The sequence below is a fragment of the Medicago sativa genome, chromosome 6 (assembly GCF_051527215.1).
Source record: "Medicago sativa cultivar Bolivia chromosome 6, Bolivia_mono, whole genome shotgun sequence".
NCBI classification, from domain to species: Eukaryota; Viridiplantae; Streptophyta; class Magnoliopsida; order Fabales; family Fabaceae; genus Medicago; species Medicago sativa.
In genome coordinates, this window is record NC_140754.1 from 7,476,734 (window position 1) to 7,501,431 (window position 24,698).

Genomic DNA, 24,698 nt, shown 5'->3' on the forward strand with positions numbered 1-24,698 from the left:
ATCTAGTGATTTAATTACCTAAAATATTTTAACAACTCTCTTGATAATAATGCGTTGTGCCTAATCAATTTTGTAGAGAAGTAAAGGATCCTGGAAAATGACCACACCTGGAATAGTGATATTCAATCAATGATTTATATTAAACACTATAATGATGAGTGGCTAGACAAAAATTATTCGTTAAGATTATATTATTTATTTTATAAGAATGAAAGTGATATTTACTTAACCATATGACTAATTTAACAGCACAAAAAAAGTTGAACTGTGACATCTATTGAAAACAAGAGGAATTTTTGTAGATAGACAAAATGACAAATAATTGGAACTCACACATAAACAGAGAAATTGGAGTTCAAACCCAGACGTCCAATCTAATAATTTTGACATTTTTATCAATTAAGCTAGGACTTCTATATGTAAATTAGTTTTATATACCAAATGAGTATCAATGATATATCTGGCATCAAGCCATCAACATACATGGTGCATTTGGACAAACTGAAATGGAATAATGTTTAGGGTGATTTCGTAGAAATTAAGAAGGTAATAGACTAATAGTTGAAATCAAGATGTTATCTTGGTGAATGTGTGCTTAGACAAAAACACAGGCTCTTCTGATTCAGGGCCGTTCCAATAAAATTGGAGGCTCGGCTCTAATATTAAAAATGGTCCCTAATAAAAATAATTAATGATAATTTAAACAATTGCAAATAAATAATGAGGATTATTTTGATTTTAATTTGTTTTGTTGAATTTTTTGTTTGTTGATAGATGTGTAGGTTTGGCCTAACTTGTCAATTTACTCTTTATTTTTGTCAAATAATAAGTGTTTGATTTAGACCTACGTAACAAAAGAAAACATTATACGACATCCCAACAATTATACTTGTACCCCTACAAATAATTGAGGCCCCCATAAATTGGAGGCTCGGCTCCGTAGAGCTCCTTACGCTTGGCAAGGAACGGCCCTGTTCTGATTATAATTTTTTAGATTGGTACTATAATCAAATATTTAGTATCCGACGCGTCTCAAATGACATAAAATATCTAGTGGATAAATTTTTTAAAAAAGTGACCAGACATGATTGGATTACCAAATAGGAAAATCTTTGTCTTTTTTCCACCATTTGCTATTTATATAACAACGTAGTGGCATCACCAATTACTAAATTCATCAAACACTTATACACACCTTGAAAGAAAATTAGAGACAAAACATAATGAGAGCTTTTGATTTTTCAGCTAATAGCTGCCACAACACTGCATTGGCAAGGACGCCGTTTCACCACCTTTCTTCGTCTTATCATTTAACAACATCGAAGTTACATTGTCATGTCAGCATTGGAGAGAGACGGAGTTGTCGGGTGGTTAGAATAGCGGCGTCGTTGTGGCCGAATACTGACTCAACCGCTTCTCCGCCGTCTCCAGCAGAATCTAATGGAGCTTTGGAGATTAATGCTGCCGTTGATAGTCCTTACTCGTTTTTGAAATGCGATGGCTCAAAAACCGTTCACGCTGGTACTATAATTTTGTGTCTTTTTTTTCCTATCCAAAAGAAAATCTGTCTCTTTCCCTAATGGAAGTTTTCTTTTAATTTCATGACTGACAGAAAAATTGGTTAACTGAATAGTGATTTTGTAAATTAAGAAATAGACAAACGCCATTTTAGTCCATAAATATGTGAGACACTCTTACCATAGTCTCTATAACAAGTCGATCTTAGGCAACCTAAAATTTATGTTGCATACGTTAAATTCATGTATTTTATGTCAACTACAGGGATGACATATCAACCTCTTAATGTGGTTAAATAATTTTCATTTCATTAATTTAATATACAATTTATTTTGTGATCACGTTGAATTCATGTAGAAGGTCATGCATGTTTATTATGGTTTTGTTTGGTAAGATCAAACAAGTTTATAGCATACATGCTCGTATGATCAAAATATATGTATTTGGTAAGAGTACTATTCTCACGAGCTTATGATATTTTTTCTCTAGCTTATAACATTTTATTCGATGCTAACTTAATTGGAATTTGAACTTTTATGAATATTTTAAAGGGTTAAATATGTTTTTGGTCCCTATAAAATTGGGAACTTCTAAACCAAAATTTAGAATTTTTTAACATGAAACGAATTAAATATGAATTTTTTAAAACGGCAAAAGTTAAAGATAAATTTAACAAAAGCTGGACGTAGAAATCAAATTTTGCGACAATTTTTTGCAGAGGAACTTTTAGTAATGTTCTTAACACGTCTGCAAAAAATTGTTAAAAAACTCAAGAGTTTAAGCATAAATTAAACAAATTTGAATTGAGGAGGGACTAATATTAAGTGCAGAAATGTTTTTTAAGGACTAAAAGAACTATTAAAATTAAGTAAGAACTAAACTTAAAAGGTCCCAATTTTATAGGGACCAAAAACATATTTAACCCTATTTTATATTACGCATTATAGTTAGTCCCTTGTAACATTTTATACTTTTCAAATAAATTATTAATTTAATTATTCAAAAATAAATTATTAATTATTCAAAGAAAGTTTTTTATTTTATGGCAAAATTACACAATTCGTCCATTAATTTAATTTTAGGCAACACTTTCGTACTTTTTTTTTTTTGGTTCCGATTTAGTCCTTTATGTTGTAAATGTCAACAACGTTATCCTTTTTTATCAAAAAAATAATCAAAAACTAAAAAAAAAACATAAAAAACTCATCAAACTCATAAACAAACTCAAAGCTTCATCATACAAATCTCATTAAAAATGATAAGATATTGTCATTTTAAAACATATATGACTAAATCGGGACAAAAAAAAGATAAACGACAAAAGTGTTATTAAAAATTAAATTAAGGGTCAAATTGTGTAATTTTGCCATATTTTATTAAGTAAATAGAAGTTAGCCCCTCAACAAAAGTAAATAGAAGTTAAATGGATTGTAATCAAACTCAGCCTTACAATTAAATTGCTAACAATAGATCTCTGGTCAATTGCGTATGGAAAAACATTTTATTTTGTGGTGGTGTATGGAAGAAAAAAAAAATATTGACAAATGTCAACCTCGTAAAGGAATCTCAATCAACTTAAATGGATTAAACTCCAAAGCTGTATGAAGAAGATACCTTTGATTTATAAAAAGTTTGTCTAACATGTGCAATATTGCACATGATAAGGTAACCAAGAGTAATAACTTTTCATTGAAACTCAATAATTATTTATTCAAAAGCAACATGTTTATTATGTGAAACTCACATGATTAGTTGGACCAATTTGGTTTTCAACCAAATTAAGTGTGTTAGAAACAATTGTAGTGCTCTTTGGTCCTTGTTATTTCCTATAGACGCAATTGATTTTTGGTTGAGTTAATGCAGCTGAAAGATTAGGTCGAGGCATAGTCACAGATGCAATCACCACCCCTGTGGTCAACACTTCAGTCTACTTTTTTAAGAAAACTGCTGATCTCATTGATTGGAAGGTATTCTTCTAACATAAATTTCGCAGCAGTCTTATGAACACTATCTTTTCAACATTCTCTATAACACTTGCTATTTTATCGGATAAAATTCACTTTTTTATTGGGTAGAACTCACGTGAGTCTCACACTTTAAAATGGATCTCACATAAAGTGGTGAGATTCAGATGAGTTTCATCAAATAAAAAAAATGAATGTTAGAGATAGTGTTAAAAAAACATTGCTTGTAGCCTATCTCTAAACCTCCAATCAGGGGGGTACCATTATCCAATGAGCCTGTTTCAAAATAATATCGTGTGGGCCCTTTATGAACAACTAATGTTTTGAGTAGGACCCTTAAAAAAATTGGGTGGGAGTTACTTTCCCCACCTCCAAATTCACTTAGGGAGTAGAATTCTAAAAAAACACACATTATTTTTGGGTCTCAAGATGTATATTTTCTAACAAAAGAATCTCTTTTGAGTTGGACAAGATTATATTTAGTTCAAGCCAACAATTTTCAGAAAGGGTGAATGTTAGTATTGTTTGTTTGGTTGAGGTTGATGACCGAACAATTGACCTTCTTATCATTGCATTCTCTAACTCCCACAATCAAGTCATTCTTATATCCGGTCTAAAGCTAACACGTTAGAAAAGTGAGGTGTTAATAGTTTTGCAGTTTCTTAGTCATTTCATTTGGCTAATCCAAATGAATTTATATATCAATTTGTGGTTCTTTTAACTTTTTACCAGGAGAAAAGACAATTTAGTTATGAATATGGGCGATATGGAAATCCAACGACAGCCGTTTTAGAGGAGAAGATGAGGTTTGTCTTTGATTTCGTCCTTCATAAATATTTAGATGTTCTTTATGTGAAAGAAAGACCTTTGTTTCTCATATTGAACCTAGGAATTTCTCATTCAAAATAAACGTTTAACAACTATATATGGACGACCTTCTCTAAAAAAAAGCTATATATGGGCTACCTTCATAAACTTTCACAGACATCTACACATTTTATCATTTTATCATAGTATAAACTGATTTTATAAATAATACTATAAGATGTGACATCTACTCACAAAGTTTTAAGATGATACTGTAGGTTCTAATTTGTATCCTAACATATCAAATGTATTTGCTGTCTTTTACCATCTGAGCTTTACACGACACGATTTTTATTGCTAATTTCTAATATAAACATTTTAACTTGGGTAAAAAAATTTCAACTTTAATTTGAACACATCTTTGGATTGGATAATATGTAAAATAGGTTTGATAGAAATATTATTTTGCAATGAAATTGTAAATAAGTTAGCCCAAATATGTTTATCCAAAAAAAATTAGCACAAATTTATAATTGTTTATAAGTTAGCCCAAATATGTTTATCCAAAAAAAAAAAAAATTAGCACAAATTTATAATTGTTTATATTTTTACCAAGGTGATTTATATTATAAAATATTCATGCTACAAATGTTTTTTTGTTTAAAATCAGTGCATTGGAGGGTGCTGAATCAACTCTATTTCTTGCATCTGGGATGTGTACTAGCTCTGTCATGTTTTTGGCACTAGTTCCAGCTGGGGGACATATTGTTACCACTACTGATTGCTATAGGAGGACGAGAATATTCATTGCCAATATGCTTCCAAAAATGGGAATAACGGTATAATCATATCATATATTTTATAGTTTGATACTTTGATTGATTGTATTTTGTTTGTGGAAAAGTTTAGGGTGCTCCATCATAAACTATATAATATATCTTTGTATATTATTCAATTTCATATAGAAAATGGTAATTTAATATTGATGAACCGCACTATAATGAGCAACAAATTAGACAGCGATGTTGTTGAATTTATCAAAAAGATTAACTATATTTGGTTCAACTGATAAAAAAAAAAAACTATATTTGGTTCAAAATTTACTTTAGAAGAATTTATTTTAGACTAAAGCTTGAAATTAATCCATGACTTTGTAGGATACTCTCAAATAGATTAATGAGATTACTAATATTTCAAAAAAAGTCTTTGATTATATTAAATTGTCAAGTTAGTCACTATATTTAACCACCTACTATCAATGTAACCCCTAACATACTCGCACATTGATAGAATTGGAGACCATTTTAAAATTTTCATAATCACAAGAACCTATTTGAAAGTTCCCTATAAAGTCATGCATAAATTTGGTGGTTTACTCGTTTATTTTTTTTTAGATTTCTAAATAGAATCACTTTAAGAATGGGATTATAATAAATTAACCAAATCCTACATTCAAAAAGTTATAATTTTCACATTTTCTGAAGACAATTTTATAAGAGATGAAAAAGTTTATAAGAGATGAAATTCAATTTTATGTTCTTGGCAGTTGCAATTTGTCTAGTTAAAGTCACATTAATAAATTTCACATACTGAGCAGGCCACCATAATTGATCCTGCTGATGTTGATGCCTTAGAAGCTGCATTGGAAAATAACAAAGTAAGTGAGAATTATATAGAGTAATTTGTTTTGTTTTGTTTTTTTTTTTGTAAAGTTTTCCTTTTGTTTCTTTATAACTAATGCAAAATAGTAATTCATATGATATAGGTTTCACTCTTCTTTACTGAGACTCCAACAAATCCATTCCAAAGATGTGTTGATATTAGGCTAGTTTCAGAGCTTTGTCATAGAAAAGGAGCTTTGGTTTGCATTGATGGTACATTTTCTACACCTATTAACCAAAAAGCACTTTCCCTTGGAGCTGATCTTGTAGTCAACTCTGCAACAAAATACATTGCTGGACACCATGATGTAAGTCATTTGCATATGTTTGAAAAACAAATATGATGAAATAAGATGTGCAAATGTTTTTTGAACCAAAAACTAGTTTAGATTATGAATTGATAAGCATAGCATTCAATAGAATAGTAACTTCAAAAACTACAATTTTTTAAAGGTGCCTTAAGGAAACCTCTTAGTCTTTGTCCAAAATAATTTTAGCACAAGTTTTAATTTTATTTTACTCTTATTCAATTTTAAGAAGTCCCACATAGGAGGGAACAAAGAAAACTAAGGTGTTTATAATCGATAGAGAGTTTGAGTTCATTGACTTCAACTTTTGGATCATAAGTCTCCACACTTAGGGTCCTTTGGTTAAGGTTTTTGGAGGGAAGGGTGGGAGTATTTTAATATTTTTGTGTTTAGTTCAATTTTTAGAAAGGAAAATGAGGGGGAGAAAGGGGAGTCAAATCCCCCCTTTTTTTTTTTTTTTCAATTCGATACACCATTTCTATAAAAAAAAAATTACACGTTATGTATGTTCTTATTTTATATTTTGAAGGAATATATATAATTAATGAACAGTATTTTTTTATAATCAATCAAGTTAATTAATAGTATTAGAATGTCAATAAAAAACAAAGAATAGATTGAAACACGTAGATGTAAGTCACAAAACAAAGATTAGCAAATGAAGAATGGATTAAACGAACGAAAAAAAGCCATAATGGAGTTAAACATACATTGCAGTTTCAGCATTTCTATAGATTTAATTCTACCAATTCTTTTTAATGGATTTAGTGTTGTAAGATTTGAAGGGTACAAAAGTAAAATAATTTCAAAATTCATCCCCTTCTCACGTGAACCAAACATATATTTAATAAAAATTTATTATCTCCTCTCCCCTTACCTCTTTTGAATCAAACACATTTAGTTAAAATACCTTCCTTCTCTCCCCTCCCCTTCCTTCCCTTTCCCTCCATTCAAATCTCTCCCCTCGCCTCCCCTCCCCTCCGATGAACTAAACTGACCCTTAAGAACACAAATTATGCCACACTCCAATTGGATCTGTGACGTAATCCAACTGGAGTGGCATCAAGGTGCAAAAGTGGATAATAACTGCAATGTGTTTTTTTTTTTTTTGGTACACATAACTGAAATGTGTTTTATTAATAGAATTTTTCTCTCTTTTATTTAATCATAATATTGATGATAAATAACTTCTGTTTTCTTCTAATATTGTTTTAGGTCCTTGCTGGTTGCATAAGTGGTTCAAATAAGTTGATTTCACAAATTCGTAGTTTCCATTTCATTTTGGGTGGCACTCTTAGCCCGGTACACATTTCTACATGATTGTTCCCTTTACCTTTGGATTAAACATGCTTTGACTTAATTTTTTTATGAGAAATTATACATATTTTTAGTTACTATGTTGACATATTGCTACATGTTTATGATAAAAGAATTCTGCATACCTAGTCATAAGAGGTATGAAAACCTTGCATCTTCGTGTACAACATCAAAATTCAACAGCAATGAAGATGGCCCAACTTTTAGAGACACATCCTAAGGTATCTTGGCATTGATATATACAATGTCTAGTTTATATCTTCAACAATGATGTTGAAGATATAATGCAATTCATCGACGATGACTATTTTCGATGTTATTGATAGGTTACACGAGTCTACTATCCCGGCTTGCCAAGTCATCCCGAATATGCCCTCGCTAAGAGGCAAATGACTGGTTTTGGTGGCGTTGTTTGTTTTGATGTATGGTTTGTTCTTTTATCATGATTTGCACTTTTTTTCCTTTCTAAAGTGAGGAGTAGTTCATCTGTTTAATGACTATACACTGACAATTTAAAACCTTTTTCACAATCATCGAATTCGACGATTGTTTAGAAAAAAGGTTTTAAACTGTCGAATTATAGTCATTAAACCGAAAAACTACTTTTATATTTGAAGTAAATTATGTTTTTCATTTAAATTATGCTTTTGGAGTTATTATTTGGTAAATTTGGATTATGGTGTTTCTAATCATGCAGATTGATGGAGATATAATGAGGACCATAAAATTTGTTGATTCATTGAAAATCCCATACATTGCTCCATCCTTTGGTGGTGTTGAAAGTGTTGTGAATCAGCCAGCAATCATGTCTTACTGGTATTTTCTCGAATATTTTTCAAATGTATGATTTAACTTTATCCATCGTAGAGGAAACATGTATATTTTAATTTTTTTTTTTTTTTTTTGCTATAGGGATCTTCCAAGGAAAGAAAGGGAAAAATATAGAATTTATGATAACACTGTCCGTTTCTGCTTTGGAGTTGAAGACTATGAAGATTTAAAGGATGATGTCCTACAAGCACTAGATGCCATATAAGACCTTAATCACCTTCCTTCCCTTTTAGTGTTTTCTTTGTTTTTTTTTTTTAAACATATCTAGTGAGTCAATATGCAGCGCAACACTCCTGATTGAAGATATGTCTAATGTCTAAGATGTGCCGGGATCAAATTCCAACATGACATCAACATATATGGTTACTTTGAATCACTTTCATTGTCATAAATTATTTTTGATGTCGATCTACGTATGTTGTATGTGGTGTGGTGTCCTTGTTTGTTTAAGTTCTTCACAACCAACTGAACTTTTATGATTGAATGTAATTTTGGGATTTAAGTGTGGGTGAGGGTATAAAATATGTATGTTAAGATGATTGTTGAAACCTTTTACACATTTGATGTTTGAGTTGTTTCCTCCAATATTGGAACATAAATAAATTGAGGAAATCTCATTTTCATCCCTAATGGCAACCAAGTTTAAGAAAGAAAAACGTGTTAGTTCAAAAATTAATGTATTGATCTTTACACTTATTATGTATATTATCATATAATCACTTATCTTTTTATTTGACATTCCACTTCACCCTTGATTTTCAACATGATCAAATACAGTTGAGTCAATTTATTAAGCAAGATGAGTGGGGGTAAGATGAGTAATGAATGGTGGATTTGCATATACTTCCTCTTGAGAAATAGGGTTGACATTGAAAGGAAATGAAAGCCATACCCTCATCTAGTGATCCTAATTTCTCTATAAGCTTGTGTTTTATTATACGTAGGAAATTAAATAGAACTGCAAGATCAATTGTTATTATATTTGAGAAAGTAATAAAATAGGAGTCATATGGAAGTCAAATAACGCATGCCCTGTAATTCCTTGGCTTGTAAGATAACATGCATTTTGAATTGGATCGCACGTATCAAACTATCAATAAAATTAGGGAATGCGAAATAGACCCAATTTGTCTAGAGGGTAATTTTAGCAACATACACTTTGAGTCTATAAAATGATTTATAAGTTATATTTTGGTAACATGTTGGATACTCATTAGGGTTGGCCGGATAATATTGACTTGAGATCTTAGAGTCTCATTCTTTTAAGATCTCGTGTTTGATATTCTCCCCGATATTAGTTTCAATGTATTAGTTTGATTTCTTAATTTTTTTTGGTAACATACGCTTTCTGAAAATGAGTCGGTGCTCGTTAGAAAATGTCTATTAGCAGCTGCTAATGTGCACCCCACCTATTTCAGAATATGTAGTTAGAAGGAGTGTATTAGCAAATTATAAATAAATAATGGCTAAAAATACTCAAATCCACAGTTTTGCAACAAAACTCATTTTAAAGAAAAAACTGGTGGGTGTATATTAAACAATCTCTCCAGACCAACAATCAACCGAAACAACTCTAAAATGGTTTGAGACTCGATTTGATAATTAATTTGGTTCATGAACTAAATGAGTCAGACTTGAGTTTAAAATTACATTCATCAAATAAATAAGTTGAACTTTATTTATGAATAGTTCAACTCGTTTGATTGATCAACAAGCTATGCATAGTTTGTCAAAATGTGGCAACGTTGAAATAGTGTTACATGACAAACTCTTGAGTTGTCACTATATTTCAGTCACAAAATTTGGATACACTCACAAAAATGAAAAATGTAGAAAGAGAAGAAAACTACATAAAATGTATTTTTTATATAATCAAATAATGTGTATTTTTATATGTTTGTCTAAATTTAGTTCTCAAAATTTTCTGGCCACTCAAGTATGTTACATACTGACTTGAGGCTTCATGGGTAAGCCGATATGTTAGGCAGACCAAGTCCATGTTCCCTATTTCCAAATCGCAAAATCTGAAACCTTAACTCATTCATCGTTCTCCTTTGAATCATTTTCGAAGGGTCATTCACAAGATGGAAGTTTCAAGTCAAATGAACGTAGAAAAGTCTGAAAATATGAAAGTGTTCAGGGAAGGAATTCATTTGGTTATAAATTTTTGGTGGGAGATTCAAAGTTTCCTCAAGAAGGAGCGTGGTGGCATTCACTCCAAGCGCAAAGTTGATGAACTTTGTCATAGTATATTTTCTTGGTTCATTGAATCCAAAAAAGAGCCACTTAGTCTTGCTTCTGCAAAAATAACACTTCCACAAAGAATGTTTCGTTTCGTTGGAATTATCGGTTCTCTTGATGATAGTGTTAATCGGGTCTGTGAACTACTTTGGGCTATGTATGAAGAATGCAACACCGGTGATTTCACCTCTGTTGATTTAATAAAAGAAGTCAATCTTAGCCTAGCTCGTCGACTAATGCAGAAACAAGTATGTACATCTTCTAATATGAACGGTTATGGAGGTCGTCTGCAAGGACAATCTCTAGACGAGTTTAGAGAAGGGGTTGATTTGGTTATGGAGAAGTTGTGGGTCGGTCGCGTCTTTTCTCAGGACCATTGCGGACCAAACCCCCACGATATGCTTGAAGATATCACCGAAGAATTAGTCATTTGGTTTAACCAAACTAAAAAGTTGATTTCTGAACCTTATGTGGAATGGATACTTAGAAACATATTATATCCCCTGCCTATTCATGTCGAATATGCATTAAATCGCATCACAAAAGAAATTGCGGCAGATTTGATGACTATGTTTAATGAATGTTCGAGAGGTGAATTTAAATCTGTAGAAAAACTCAAGGAAGAAAAAGCAGGGCGAAGTAATATCGATTCAAAGATTGAAGTTGGTTATCGACCCCTGAGTTTACTGATGTTAAACTCAAGGGCCGATAACTAAATTCAATATTTCTTTAGTATGTTATAGTTGTAATATTTCAATTTTTTTTTTGGTGTACTTGTTTATGGAGTCCCCTAGTTTTGCACTTGAATATTTGAAATAGGTTACAATTTAGCTTGTTTTAACCGAAGGTTGATACAGGTTACACGTCCAATTTGATAAGCTCTTTAGACACCTAAAAGAAAATGTTAGACAGGGACTATGTTTTCTTTTACTAGTTACATAAAGATTATGTTGTATTTCTGTTTTGTTTTTCGGTGTTATATTTCTATTTGATAACACCATTTTAATTATTGAATAAAACCATTTCCAATATATTACAACTTTTTAATATTTTTTTGGGCGTATATTTTAACTCAGACCAATTTTTCCTTGCTAGAATTTGCAGGGTGTGTAGGTAGGTTTAGCCACCTAAGGTTTAGAGAGGTGGAGGGGATTAGGGTTTTGTATCGAAACTTCTACGGCCTCATTGATAGTGTATATTAATGTAGCGGGTTACTCGGATATGAGCTTCAACGTCTATATGGATTAGGGGACGAGTCATGGTTAAAAATCCATACCGGCACCAAGTCTTCCAAGCACGAGACCTGAAAAGGTGATGTGGTTCAAGTAGTATTTCTCGGTGTTCAGGAAGTAGGCTACACACATGCTTGAAAATCCATACCGATACACATACCCCAACCTCGAGGCCTAAAAGCATGAAGCGTTTGATTAGAGACTGTGTGGGTTTGTCGATCATTGCCTTTATACCTTTACGAGTGTTGCCTTAAAGTTTAAGGAGGGTGAACCCTCTTTTTGTATAATATTAAAAACCGTCATAGTGTGAACATGTGTGCACTCTTACGCGTAGTAAGCTAACAACATCTTTGTATTCGGACTTAAGCGTTGTCGACTTCAACAAATCTTAAGCGATCTTAATTGTCATTCGTCGAGCATACAATCCTGGATGTATGTTTGTGGGCTGTAGAAAAATACTATGACTGTACCTTTTTCTTTTGGTGATATACTATGACATGGTACAACAAATTGGAAACGTATAAGACGAGCTTATCATGCACGTAATTTTACATTTGTCTTAAGGACTTGTGTCTCAAAGACGTATATTAGCATTTCCCTTATTTATGAACTACCTTTCCTATTGGCTAATCATTTTCAATGCATTTGAAGTTGACGGTTATGATGAAAAGAAAGGACCAAGTCACGTTTTGGGCAAGTAGTTCACACCTTGTGGACTACAACATGTTACGTAGTAATTTCTTCTTATTAGGAAAATAGTTGTCACTCTAATATGCCATTTATTTGTTTTCTTTTAACTGTGGTGTCATTTTAATTTATTAGGGTCCATTGGATTACTTTGTGAAAACTCAATAATCAGTAAGTTTTTCTATGAAATAAAAGGAAGTTGAATTTTGTAGAATTTTGCACATGTGTATTAAGAGCAGCTTTGTCTCTTGTGATTTTGGATTGAACCATCTTGATCTTATCAAAAAATCACAATTTTTATGGCAATCCTCATCCACCGGCTTATCATTCTTTCTTAGATTAGAAAGAGTGTGGCGTCCTTGTTTCTTCATTTATTTATTTTTTTGAGTCTTTTCACCTTTTCCACCAAAAATATTCCTAATTACTTACGACGGCTCCACAACACTCATCTCTAATTTAAGGGAGAATCATATTATCAACTCTCCTTGATTGTAGGTGGGTCCCGATTGCTGGAAGGCTTCCGCAAAGAACTCCTATTGATGTAAAAAATTATCGGAATACACATTAAAAAAAGAGCAATGCTATATCTCTAGAAAAATAACATCAAGAATTCTTCAAGAATAAAGAATAGCCAATCACAATGCACTATTTGCCACAATTCAAGGAGGTGTGACTGAAAAATAGGAAGTGGACAAATAAATCATCCAATTAAGATTTGCCAACTGTGTCTTGAAAAATTCTTGAAGCTATTTTTCTTGAGAAGTAGCATTTTCCTTAAAAAAAAGGTATCATCTCATAAGGACGAATCTAAAAATAGGGGTGGGCAAAAAAAACCCGGCTACTACTGAATCAAACAAAAAAAACTGAACTATTACTAATAATTTTGAAACTGAGTTGAAACAGTTCGGTTCAGTGCAAAATAGTTCGGTTCGATTTGAAACAGTTCGGTTCAGTTCGAAACAGTTTAGTTCAGTTCGGTACTAAAATTCGATTTCGTTTGTTTTTTTTAATATTTTTTTTCAATGGTACCAATAATAACAATTCGGTTTGAAACAGTTCAGTTCAAAATACAAACAGTTTAGTTCAGTTCAGTTATTTTAAATTTAACAAACAGTTCAGTTCGATTCGGTTCAGTTTTCATCCCAAACCGAACCATGCCCATATCTAAAAATGCGAAGCCAAATAAAATAATAAAACCTTACTCGGTGATAAAACTTCAACCTCGAACTTTCTCAAGTACTAATTCATCCACGTTGAAAATGAGGTGCCTTAGTAGTGGAAATCAAAGTGGACCCAAGCAATACCATACAGAAAGCATGTGACATAAATGTTGGTGGTATGTGGTGGGAAGATATGATTGATAACAATGAAGACAATCCAAAGAATAATGATAGATGTTTTGTCCAAGATGGGATGCTAGACGTTAATGTGGATGAGTTGATGCCAAATGGTCTTATAGAAAAATTAAGTTGGAGTATTTTCCACTAGTACAAAAATCACTTTTTAACTCAGGGATATTAAATAGGATGCTATCCACCAGACTTAAAAACTTCATCCAGCGGTAAAGTTTTAGAAAAGATAGTTTTTAGATAGGCTCACCTGACTTAAAAAAATGTTTTTAATAAATTAAACTAAAATAAAACTAAAAATAAAACAAAAAACGCCAAACCCACACACTTCACTTCAGGCTTCACAACGCGACTCTCTCTCTCTCTCTCTCTCTTCACACTGAATTTTTCTTCATCTCTCTCTCAAACCCTAACAAGTTTCCCTTCAACAACTGAACCGGCTCCTTCAACAACAACGACAAACGCATCCGAGTCAGGTTCGTGAAGAAAGAAGTGAAGCAAAGCATTCAGAACCGAGTTCAACTCAAAGCGTGAAAAGCAAGTTCGACGTCGCTGTTAACGGATTTGTACAACTACTGAACCAGATCGAAGTTTTCCGGTGCGTTCTTTGCCGTTTCTCTCCGATCTAACTGAGGTAACATTCGTTTCACTCCCTTTTTCTTCGATCTGCATCGTTTTCGTGCTTGTATGTGTGATAAAATATGAGTTTGTGAAAAGTTTTGTTTGTAAAGCCCTTTTGTGGATCTAGGACTATCGGTTCATCTTTTGTGTGTTTTGTCTGGATTTTTTGAAAGGATGAAGCAAAAGGAGTTTAGGATCTACAAAAAAAATTTAAGAAAAGGTAAAAAAAATAAAAATTAATTAACTCCGGCGGCGGCGCCGCCACCCTAGGGCTGCCGGCCACCGCGCCAGAGCTTCTAAACTCCTTCTTCTCCGTTTGGTTCTGTTTTTGGTTAGAGAGAGATGAAAATCTCTGGTAGAATTTCGATCATCTTGTGCATATTTCTGTGATTTGCTGATTTATATTTTCGGCTCCCATCCCCTTCTATATTTTCCCATTATTCAGTTTCTTTCCTGCTTCTTGTTGTGTTTCATGAAAGGCCTGTAGTGATGCCTCCAAGTTTTTTTTTTGTCATTTTAATTTGGCTGTTTGGCACTCAAAAATTCTTATATAGTGACGTTCTACAGAGAAAGAAATGTGGTTACATAGTAATAAGGTTATATCAGTGATTAAAAAGGTTGATGTATTCTGCATGCCTATACATTGTCATAATGCTTATACATTTGTTTGCCGCTTCTATTCAGATTGGTCCTTTTCAAAGATCCGGTGAAAGTAAGGCGGGAGTTGAAGTTAGAATTGACCTAAATTTGCATGGCATTGTCAGTATTGAATCATCTATAGTAAGTAAGAAGCCTAATTTTAATCTCTTCAATGTTACATCATCAGTTCTCTTAGAGATCTAGCTACATACATGAACCTTTATTTGTCTTCAGTTGATCGAAGATCGTGTGGAAGATTCTGTTACAACGCGTGAGTATCAATCCAATTCTGAAGCAAGGGATGTTGAACCCATTTCTGAGACAGAACAAAATGATAATGAACAAAGTATCAATGAGAAGTGTGGATCTCCACGTTGTTCTGTAAGTATGTTGTTGATGAACCCCTTTGTTAAATGGAATATCTCAAATGTTAATGATTTCTTGCAAATCATTCTTCAAACATGAAAAACCGTATAGCTAAATTTTATCTGATCATTTATGATGTTAAATTATATGCAGTCTCTCAGGCTATAACAACTGCTCTTTAATATATCTGATAATCATATATGTTTATTTTTATTTTGTGAAGATTGTTTTGATTGCAGATATGATTTATGTTGGTGATTTGAGTAAATAAAGTGTTACTATCATGCCTTTTTACAGTCTGATGGTACAAGAAAAGATAAGGCCAACATAAGGGTTCATGTACCAATGAGTGAGAACGTCTATGGTGGAATGACCAAGGCTGAAGTCACGGAAGCTCAAGATAAAGAACGCCAATTAATGCAGCAGGATATAACAATGGAGTTAACAAAAGACAAGAGGAACTCTTTGGAGTCTTACATCTACAACGTGAGGAATAAGGTATAGATTCAATATCTTAATAAGATACATACATGGTTTTTGTGACTAGATAATTTCTATTGTCACACATTTCATATCTAGCTTTGACTTTTGCTATGATAATATGAAAGTATTGAATGTTTCAAATGTGAATGAGAAAAGGCTGATGTATATTCAATGATGATTTCGTTTTCAGTGACTTGATGTAGCAAATGTTAGGTAAAACTAAGATAATGAAGTTAGTGCAGTCACACATTTCATATCTAGCTTTGACTTTGGCCTTCGTAATGTAAAAGTGTTGAATGTATCAACAGGGGCGTCCCTGAGGGGGTGCAAACAGCTCAAACGAGCTGGGCCTCCCTCAAGGATGGGCCTCAATTTTTTTTATACCCAGTAGTAATAGTATCTCCAATAAAAAATAGTATTGCTTTTTAGGCCCCCTTAATATCTCCATTCCAGCAACTTCCATTCCAATCATAGATGGCTGGAAAAGGACTTCAAGGCAACGGAACCTCTCAGCCCCAATTATGATAACTTGTCCATTAGGAAGTTCATAGTTTTTCTACTCTAGAAGCATTAGTTTTGCCACATTATCTACTCTAGATAATTATCACCAAATTGATCTCTTAATAATCTTACATGTCTAACCTCACCAAATATACAATACGAAGAGTTAATTGATGAATTTGCTTCAGTAAATACATGTAGGAAGTCTCGTTTTGGTGCGAATGAAGACTCTTTTTGAAGGTATTCGCCTAAACTCGTTTTATATTATCTATTGCTCTTTTAAAAAAAAATACGTTTTGATTTTATCACTGGCCTCTTTTCATTCCCTGAGCCGAGCCTCCGAATTCTCAGGGACGGCCCTGTGTATCAAATGAGAATGAGAAAAGGCTTCTGTATATTCAATGATGAATTGATTTTCAGGGACTTGGCTGTTCTGATTCATGAATAAATGTAAGGTTAAACTAAGATAGTGAAACTGGTGTCTAGGGATATTGTTTTATTCTGCTTTGTATCAAATCTGCATATGAAATGAAATTAAAATCTTTATCCTTCTGTCTTTTATGCCTATTATTTAATACATGGCTTTATGTGTGTATGTTCTATATTTCCTGATGGACTGGTATTTAATAATTTGTGCATTTTTATGAATAGCTCTTCAACGAATACCGAAAATTCGCAAGTGAACAAGAGAAGGATGGCATATCCAGGAGCCTGCTAGAGACTGGGGAATGGCTTTACAATGATTCAGTTGATGCTTTGGGTCATAGTGAGGTTATTGGCAAGGAGGAAAAATAGAAGGCCGATGATAAGACTTTGCAAATTCTAGGTTCTAAAGCTAGTGAATTGATTTCTTCTAGTAAGCTTGTCCATGTCATGTTAATAGCTTATTTTGTTAGGTGAACAATATTTCTCTTATTTTTTATTTTTTATGTTTACATGACGAGACATTGTGGTCCAGAATTATTTTGTAATTTGACATGTACTAGTAAGCACACATTAAGTTTTAATAAATTAATATTATTGTTTTATACCTTCATTGATTATATGATATTTCATATTATATTCAGCACCATAATCGTGTATAAAAAAAAATTAAAATATAGTGAGAATTTAAATGGGGTGAACCGATTTAAATTCAAAGATTTTTGACTCTGGTTAGCCTTTTTTAAATGGTATCAACCGATTTAACTTAAAAGATTTTAGATGGGTTCATCCGATTTAAATTAAACGATTTTAAATCGGGTAAAGGGGACTGACTTAAAATCAAATACACTTTTTAAATCGGCCACCTATAAATCGGATGTTCACCCGATTTAAAAAGTCATATTCACCTGATTTAAAAAGTGTTTTCTGCACTAGTGTTCCTTATTGATCTTAATTTTTTGGATTTGTAAGTTATGATGTAGTAGATAGTGAATTCAATTATGATGATGCAGTAGATAGAATTTTTTTTTATGATGTAGTAGATAGTGAATTCAATTATGATGATGCAGTAGATAGAATTTTTTTTATTTTTTTGGCTTTCGCACCGGTTTCCGACCCACCAAAGGTGGGCGACTAATCCGGCTCATGCGTAGAGGTATGTGCACTGGCCAAACGTTGTTCCTCTTGGGGATCGAACCCGGTATTCCCCGGGTACATCCCTGGAAGGAGCTCCTTACCACCGGAGCCCAACAACTTGGTTTAGTAGATAGAAATTTACCGTAAGATAAATAAGTGAGGAATCTAGAATTCAAACTTCAACTCTGCATATATTATGTGGTGTACTTACCAATTAAGTAAAGCTCAATGAGACTTTCCGTTTCTTATAATAGATTGTGTTGTAAAATACTTGATTATCACAAAGTGATGCAACATTATTACATGTTAAAACGTTTGAAATGTTCAAAAATAAATATGCAATTTATTGAAAGAGTTCTTCATTTATAAAAATGTGCCTTAACCAGGGCATGACAAAGAGTGTATGAAATTAAAATAAATTAATAGATATTCCAAAACAAAACAAAGAAAGATAATAGTAATACATTATACATAGGTACATGCTTCTATGGATCCCACAAATGGTTTGAATTGATTCTTATTTTTCCTAATTACAATAGAGATGTGACTTTTGGACACCTTTTCTTTCTCTTCTGAAGGAAACTGAGAAGAGATCGTTTTATGCAAAAGCCTTGTGATGCATGCATTAATAATACTTGAGGTTGCAATGAAAAAGACAATGTTGGAGTTGATCTTTTGCTACCATTTTTTTCTTCCATTTCTTGACTTGCCAACCATATTATCACTCTAATCTGCAATTAGTTTCAACGGTTACTTCTTCTAATACAAAATTAGAAATTAGTAGAAACGCATTTGTGTGAATTTTGTTTTTGTTCCACAAGCAATTATCCAAAGCAAAAATAAGGAAAATTAATTATTAAATTTAAAGATTTCTAAAACACAAATGAAGAAATTGTGATAAGTAGATATTACAAATATTAATACCTGAAGTTCACTTGCATCAAACATGTGTTTTCTATTATTAGGAGTGGTACCAAGTTGCTTGTTTACATTCAACGCCTCATTCCTACAAAGTTTGAAACAAAATTAAAAATTGCTAACAATTAGTGCAAGAAAAACAACCCAAATATTATTAGTTAAATAAAAAATAATTAGTGACAAAATTAAGGTAATTAATGTTTTTCATATTTAACTTTTTTTTGGTATTTACTTCAATTTTTTAACAGTATCATAAATGAAAGAAATGTTAGTTAAGACGGAAAAAAAAAATTGAAATTCCTTACCTTGAAGGGTGAATGTGATCCAAATAGCAATTTCGCTTCATAGTGATGATGCCAATAATGAACTCGACCAATGAAGCCCTCTTTCTTATGAGCAAATTTTAGCTAACTACATTATGACACAAATGTAATTAGAAACAATGAGAAATAGATACATATACATATTGGACAACACAAAATATTTAAATTATATATGCACAAGAAATTGGTTAATGCATAACTTTCTAGGGTTATATATGTAGGTGTGGGGAGAAAGAATATTTATCGGAAGGTGAATTGAATTGAATGAATATAAACGTTGGAAACGAGTAACACATGCCCAAAACTTTTGTTAAAAATCAATTAACACTACACACATGTATAGTATGAGTTAAGAAAGAAAAGAAAAAACTACACATGTATATTAACTCAATATGCATTTTTTTTTAGCCACATGACTTCTATTTGTTTGGCATCTTTTTTTGCTTGCCCTTTTGTAGTGGAAATTACTCAGAATCGGAAATTTGCTTTATTATGTGTAACCCTAGTTAATGCATTATGTCTTACGTGTATTTCCACTTCTTTCACGTGATGGAATTCATATGATCATAAAGATTGAGGGTGTCCTTTTACTTTACTCACTTTATAATATTTCATTGGAAGAGTTAATGAGCTAATGTATGATTTAGATAAAAAACAAAGGGAAAAGAATAAATAATTTCTCGTGCATAATGGGCGGCTTGAATGAATTTGTTCGTATTTTGAATTTGCTAATCACTTGTAAAAGAGTGTAAACAAAATGAGCATTTTTTCATGCAAAACATTCAAGAAGAAACTTCAATTTCTACACCTAGACACTGCATGCAATTTCTCAATACAGACAGAATTTCAACCTACAAAAATTAAACTGCATACTAATGATCAAAATGATCAAATATTTTATGCTTTCCATCTTCTTTATTTCCGTTTTCGAAAACATGGCAAATTTTACTTTACTGAAGAAAAGAATAATATCTAAAAAATTGGTAGTCCTCAATCTCTGATTCTCCAAACTATGAATCAAAAGCAGTTGTATTCTATATTTATTAAAAAAATTATAAACGATTAAAAATTGTTGGAAAATAAGGCAAGACACGGCACAAATTAATATCATAGTTCAAATTGAAGGCGTGTCTGATATCTTAACATTCGCACGCCACTGACTCTGTCGTAATTCAATCCTTTCCATTTTTTTAAAGGGTCTTTCTAGCAAGTGTTCTTAAAAAGATACAAATAATTTATAAATTTTATATAAAAAATATAACTTTTTAAATTTCCAATGTATTGAAATGCATCATTCTCAAAATAAAATGTGTTTTTTAGAGAATGAATCAATACATCTCTAAGTAAAAACAAAACAATTAAAACAATGTATTGAATGGCTAATATTTGTATTTATACATTAGTAAAAAAGTATGGTCAAAGTAAGTCAAGTGAATAGTGCACATTGCAAAAGTTGGACATGTATTTTGAAATGGAGGGAATATATATATTTATCTTGGCTCCCAAGACAACATGATATGTTACATTACATGAGTACCAACTTCATGTTCTACCATTCCTTCTTCGCAATATTCTCAACAGCTTCAGATAACAATACACATAACTACGAACTGATTTTGTAGCTATGAGTACTACTACAAGAACACTTATGATTAATACGTATGCTACTGCTTATTTTTAGACACTTCATTCCAATAGAATGTTGTAACTGTTGAAAATAATGTTGATGTGGAGACGGAAACCGTAGAACATGAAGTTCATCCTCACTTTTCACATCATTCATGCACACTGTGACTATTTTTGTTGAATACAAACTCCATGTTGTTATATATTGTTCAAAAGAATGGAATTGATATAAAGGAGAAGTGAAAGTGTAAATAGAATGAGTTATTTAAATAGAATGAGTTATGCTAATGTACTACCAACTTGGTTCATTCAAGATAAATTAAAAAATAGAATGTCTTATGTTTATGTACCAACTACCAACTTTCCTTCAATAATAAAAATGTACCAACTACCAACTTAGTATAGATGATTCCTCAACAAAAAAAAAAAAAAACTTAGCATATAGATGATGGTGCCATCCAATACGATAAATGTAGTTTAAATTAATCAGTCCAATTGATTTTTACCTACACGTACAATTATAAATTTGTAGAGTCAAATAACAATTAAAAACTAGATAAAATTAACACATATCATGATCTAAGACAGGTTGATTGATTCTTACGTACCCACAAAAGAAATGTAAGTTCAACTACCTCACCCCCTAAACTTTCCGAAACCAAATAAAAAAAGTTAACGTATCATGTGTTAGTTTGTTGAGATAGGTGAATTCATAAAAGTTGAAAAAGAATGAGTTATCTTGGAAAAAGTATTTTCAAAAGTTATTTTGTTTTTTACCAAGCATCTTCAATGGAGCTCTTACCTACTAAGTGATCGCCATGTAAATCATGTACTTTAGCCTTTGTTTGGTAAAAAATAACGAAAATGAGATAAACTAACTTATAGTGGATGACTTATAAGGTAATTGATAACATATAAGGGATAAACTAACCGGTTAAATTTATAGTATTCGATAAAACTAGTGGTTGAAGTAACTCATAAGTATGAAATAACAAAAAAAAAAAGTGCATTTAATTAATTTATATTTTTCAATTATGATCGGAGATGTAAAATGGAGATAAAAAGTGATGATTTATAAGATACTTGAATTAACTTATAAAATGGAGATAAAGAAATAGTTCAAAGAGTCGTGGAAGGACAAAAGAAGGAAAAAATTCTTGTAGCCATGGAAATCCACCCAAACAAGAAAACTCTGTAACCGTGCTATGTTTTTTAAGAGATTATTACCGATGGTGCTTGGGGTATAATCATTATGGACATTTTGATGAGAAGAAATAGAGCAAGATGTGAAGAAGTCAACGAGTTAGTTACTATCAATTTCGCATCGCGGGCTATGAGATCCGCATCGCGAGATACTATTAAAAGGCAAGGTATTTTCTATTGTCTATCTCGCATTAAGGGCTATGAGCCCCACATCGCAATAATGGAACAACAATCCAAAGGGAAGGTCACTGCCTATCTCAAATCGTGAGCCAGCTTCCCCTAAAAATTAGGGAATCTTTAGCCTATAAATTTGAGGCACCTAGGTTAGTGAAAAACCACATTTTGATGAGAGATAACAGCGACAGTGCAATTTAGGCTATTGTGGAGCGATCATAGCTCTTTTGGACCCGGGGAATCATCCACCTGTGATTCTTTTCTTATATTTGTTTATTCGTATGTGTTAATATGTGTTTATACGTTATGAGTAACTACATATCTCCAGGTTAGGTCATCAAAGAGGAACTTCTCTGTAATTGTTCAATACTTTAAATTAATCTATGAATTTAAGTTGATTACTTTTCTATTTTATTTGGTTGATAACCCTAATTTTGTTGGCTGAACTTATGTTGATCGTTCTACTATTGATTAGATTTAGACATAAACTAATGATAGTTGTTACTTACTTTGACGTTCCTAAACTTTTGAGTGTTATGAGCTTCATCGAGGCATCGTGATCCGACCAAAACATTGGCGTAGCTATTTTGTATAAAGGTATTAAAATGAAGTAATCAATTAATAATGTATCATAATTTGTAATCACCTAAAACAATTTAAAGGTAAACTGATATGACCTACTCTCTCTCCCTTTCTTCCTCCCTCTCCCTTCTTCCGTAACACCAACCAATTTGTCAAGGTCATCAGGTGAAACCGATGACTAACCTAACATGTACACATGAGGACTTAAGTTGACCGGGATAGCTATGGACTATGAAAACACATATTTAGATATTGTTTTAGCGATCATAGTCGAATATTATTGTAACATATTTAATCTAAAAAAAAAACGTCTAGCTAATCATGCATAAAAGTATCTTTCAATATGTAATATTATAGAGAAAAATTCAATGAAACAAAGAAGAAAAATAATATTGTCTTGGTGTGTCAAGTGCGTTGTAAGTTGTAAAGTTGAATGTTAAGCAACATAACAAATGAGATGAATCATATTTCATATAACTAATACTTAAAATTTTGAGAAAAGATATGATGTCAAATTCTTTGTGTAGTTGTTCTTTAACTCAATTTAATAATCTTCGAGGCTCCCATGATAGAAGAAAAACAAAATAAAAATAAATTTTTTACAGCTTAATCAGAGTTTTGGTCTTCCTATTTTAGACCATTTTTTGTCTCTCAATCGGTTTAATATAACATACGACATAATGATGTTGAATGATCAACATACATGAAATTACAAGAAAATCAATTAAAAACTTCAATTTTATTATTTTTTTGAAGTACAAAAATCAAATAAAGAGACCCAAACTTGATTTTTAAATGGAGACCAATTTCATGAATGAGTAAAAAAATTGGCCAAACTGTGTTCCAAACAACATCAACTCTAACAGAATTTAAATTAGTAGTTATTAGTTGATGTTGATTATTTGTTAGTCAGTAGTTATAAATAGACTTGAGGTAGTCATTACAAAAGTTTTATAATTTTATATCAAGTTTATTAATGAATGTCATAATTTTCATAAGAATAAAGGATAAAAAGAAGAAAATGAGATAACTATTGTGTAGGTAGAAAGTTTGATATGCATGAGAGAAAAATGTTAATGGTGTGAGGTTGGAAAACTTTATCATGGTGATGTAAGATTTTGTTCAATTGACCTTGATTCGTGAATTTTGGTACACCAAGGGTGATGTCAATGTCTAGTACTATGGGTCCACCTCATATACAGTAGAAACTCTTTAATTTAATACTCGGTAAATTAATAAACTCTCTAAAATAATAAATTTGTCCGGTCCCGACTTGGGCCAATGTAAAAAATTGAAAAACTTGATAAAATAATAAGATAATAATTTTTCGGGAGATCCCTTTATAATTTTCGGTCCCAAGAAAATCATAAATTAATAATTCATAGAAACTGAAAAAATATATTAAGAATACATTGAACACATTTGTTCCTCTTGTTTACATTTACTGTACTTCAAAAGTCATTATTGATTTCCAATGCATATGAACACAGTAGTTATTAATTTACGTTGAGTCCCAAGGTTCGCTGCAACGTAATTCTAAAAGGCATAAACTAATTTGCCTTTTTGTTTGGTATGTACAGTATAATTACTTAAAAACTCTTTAAATTAATAATTATTAATTTATCGATAAATTAATAACTCTCTAAATTAATAAATTTCTCCGGTCCTGACATTATTAATTTATAGAGTTTTAACTGTATATGGGTACTATTATTCTGCTACCAAACTAATATTTTGTTGGTGATGAGCACCAAAGATATTGACATCGCCAAACTAATCTCCACCTA

At 31.8% G+C, this 24,698-nt stretch overlaps 2 protein-coding genes across 13 annotated transcripts; both read left to right on the forward strand.

Moving 5' to 3' along the window:
- The first annotated feature begins 1,167 nt into the window (after nucleotides 1–1,167).
- Nucleotides 1,168–9,036, forward strand: LOC146912470 (cystathionine gamma-synthase 1, chloroplastic-like). Of its 2 annotated transcripts, XM_085720597.1 has the most exons (11): nucleotides 1,168–1,521; nucleotides 3,382–3,485; nucleotides 4,215–4,288; nucleotides 4,960–5,128; nucleotides 5,887–5,946; nucleotides 6,055–6,258; nucleotides 7,474–7,560; nucleotides 7,689–7,796; nucleotides 7,902–7,997; nucleotides 8,273–8,391; nucleotides 8,488–9,036. In XM_085720597.1, the coding sequence occupies exons 1-11, from the start codon at nucleotides 1,224–1,226 to the stop codon at nucleotides 8,609–8,611; spliced, it is 1,443 nt and encodes a 480-aa protein (XP_085576723.1). In that variant the 5' UTR covers nucleotides 1,168–1,223; the 3' UTR covers nucleotides 8,612–9,036. The 2 variants fall into 2 exon arrangements, with proteins under 2 accessions (XP_085576723.1, XP_085576724.1); XM_085720598.1 differs by lacking the exons at nucleotides 1,168–1,521; nucleotides 3,382–3,485 and adding an exon at nucleotides 3,790–4,117.
- Nucleotides 9,037–14,026: 4,990 nt separating this feature from the next.
- On the forward strand, nucleotides 14,027–17,555 carry LOC146912471 (heat shock 70 kDa protein 16-like). Of its 11 annotated transcripts, none has more exons than XR_015016500.1 (6): nucleotides 14,169–14,549; nucleotides 15,221–15,320; nucleotides 15,410–15,556; nucleotides 15,781–16,039; nucleotides 16,714–16,765; nucleotides 17,177–17,309. XR_015016500.1 is itself a non-coding variant. In XM_085720607.1 (5 exons), the coding sequence occupies exons 4-5, from the start codon at nucleotides 15,887–15,889 to the stop codon at nucleotides 17,318–17,320; spliced, it is 297 nt and encodes a 98-aa protein (XP_085576733.1). In that variant the 5' UTR covers nucleotides 14,027–14,549; nucleotides 15,221–15,316; nucleotides 15,410–15,560; nucleotides 15,781–15,886; the 3' UTR covers nucleotides 17,321–17,555. The 11 variants fall into 11 exon arrangements, 7 of the variants coding, with proteins under 7 accessions (XP_085576733.1, XP_085576727.1, XP_085576728.1 ...); XR_015016501.1 differs by having other exon boundaries at nucleotides 14,170–14,549; nucleotides 16,727–16,765; XM_085720607.1 differs by lacking the exon at nucleotides 16,714–16,765 and having other exon boundaries at nucleotides 14,027–14,549; nucleotides 15,221–15,316; nucleotides 15,410–15,560; nucleotides 17,177–17,555.
- The last annotated feature ends 7,143 nt before the right edge of the window (nucleotides 17,556–24,698 follow it).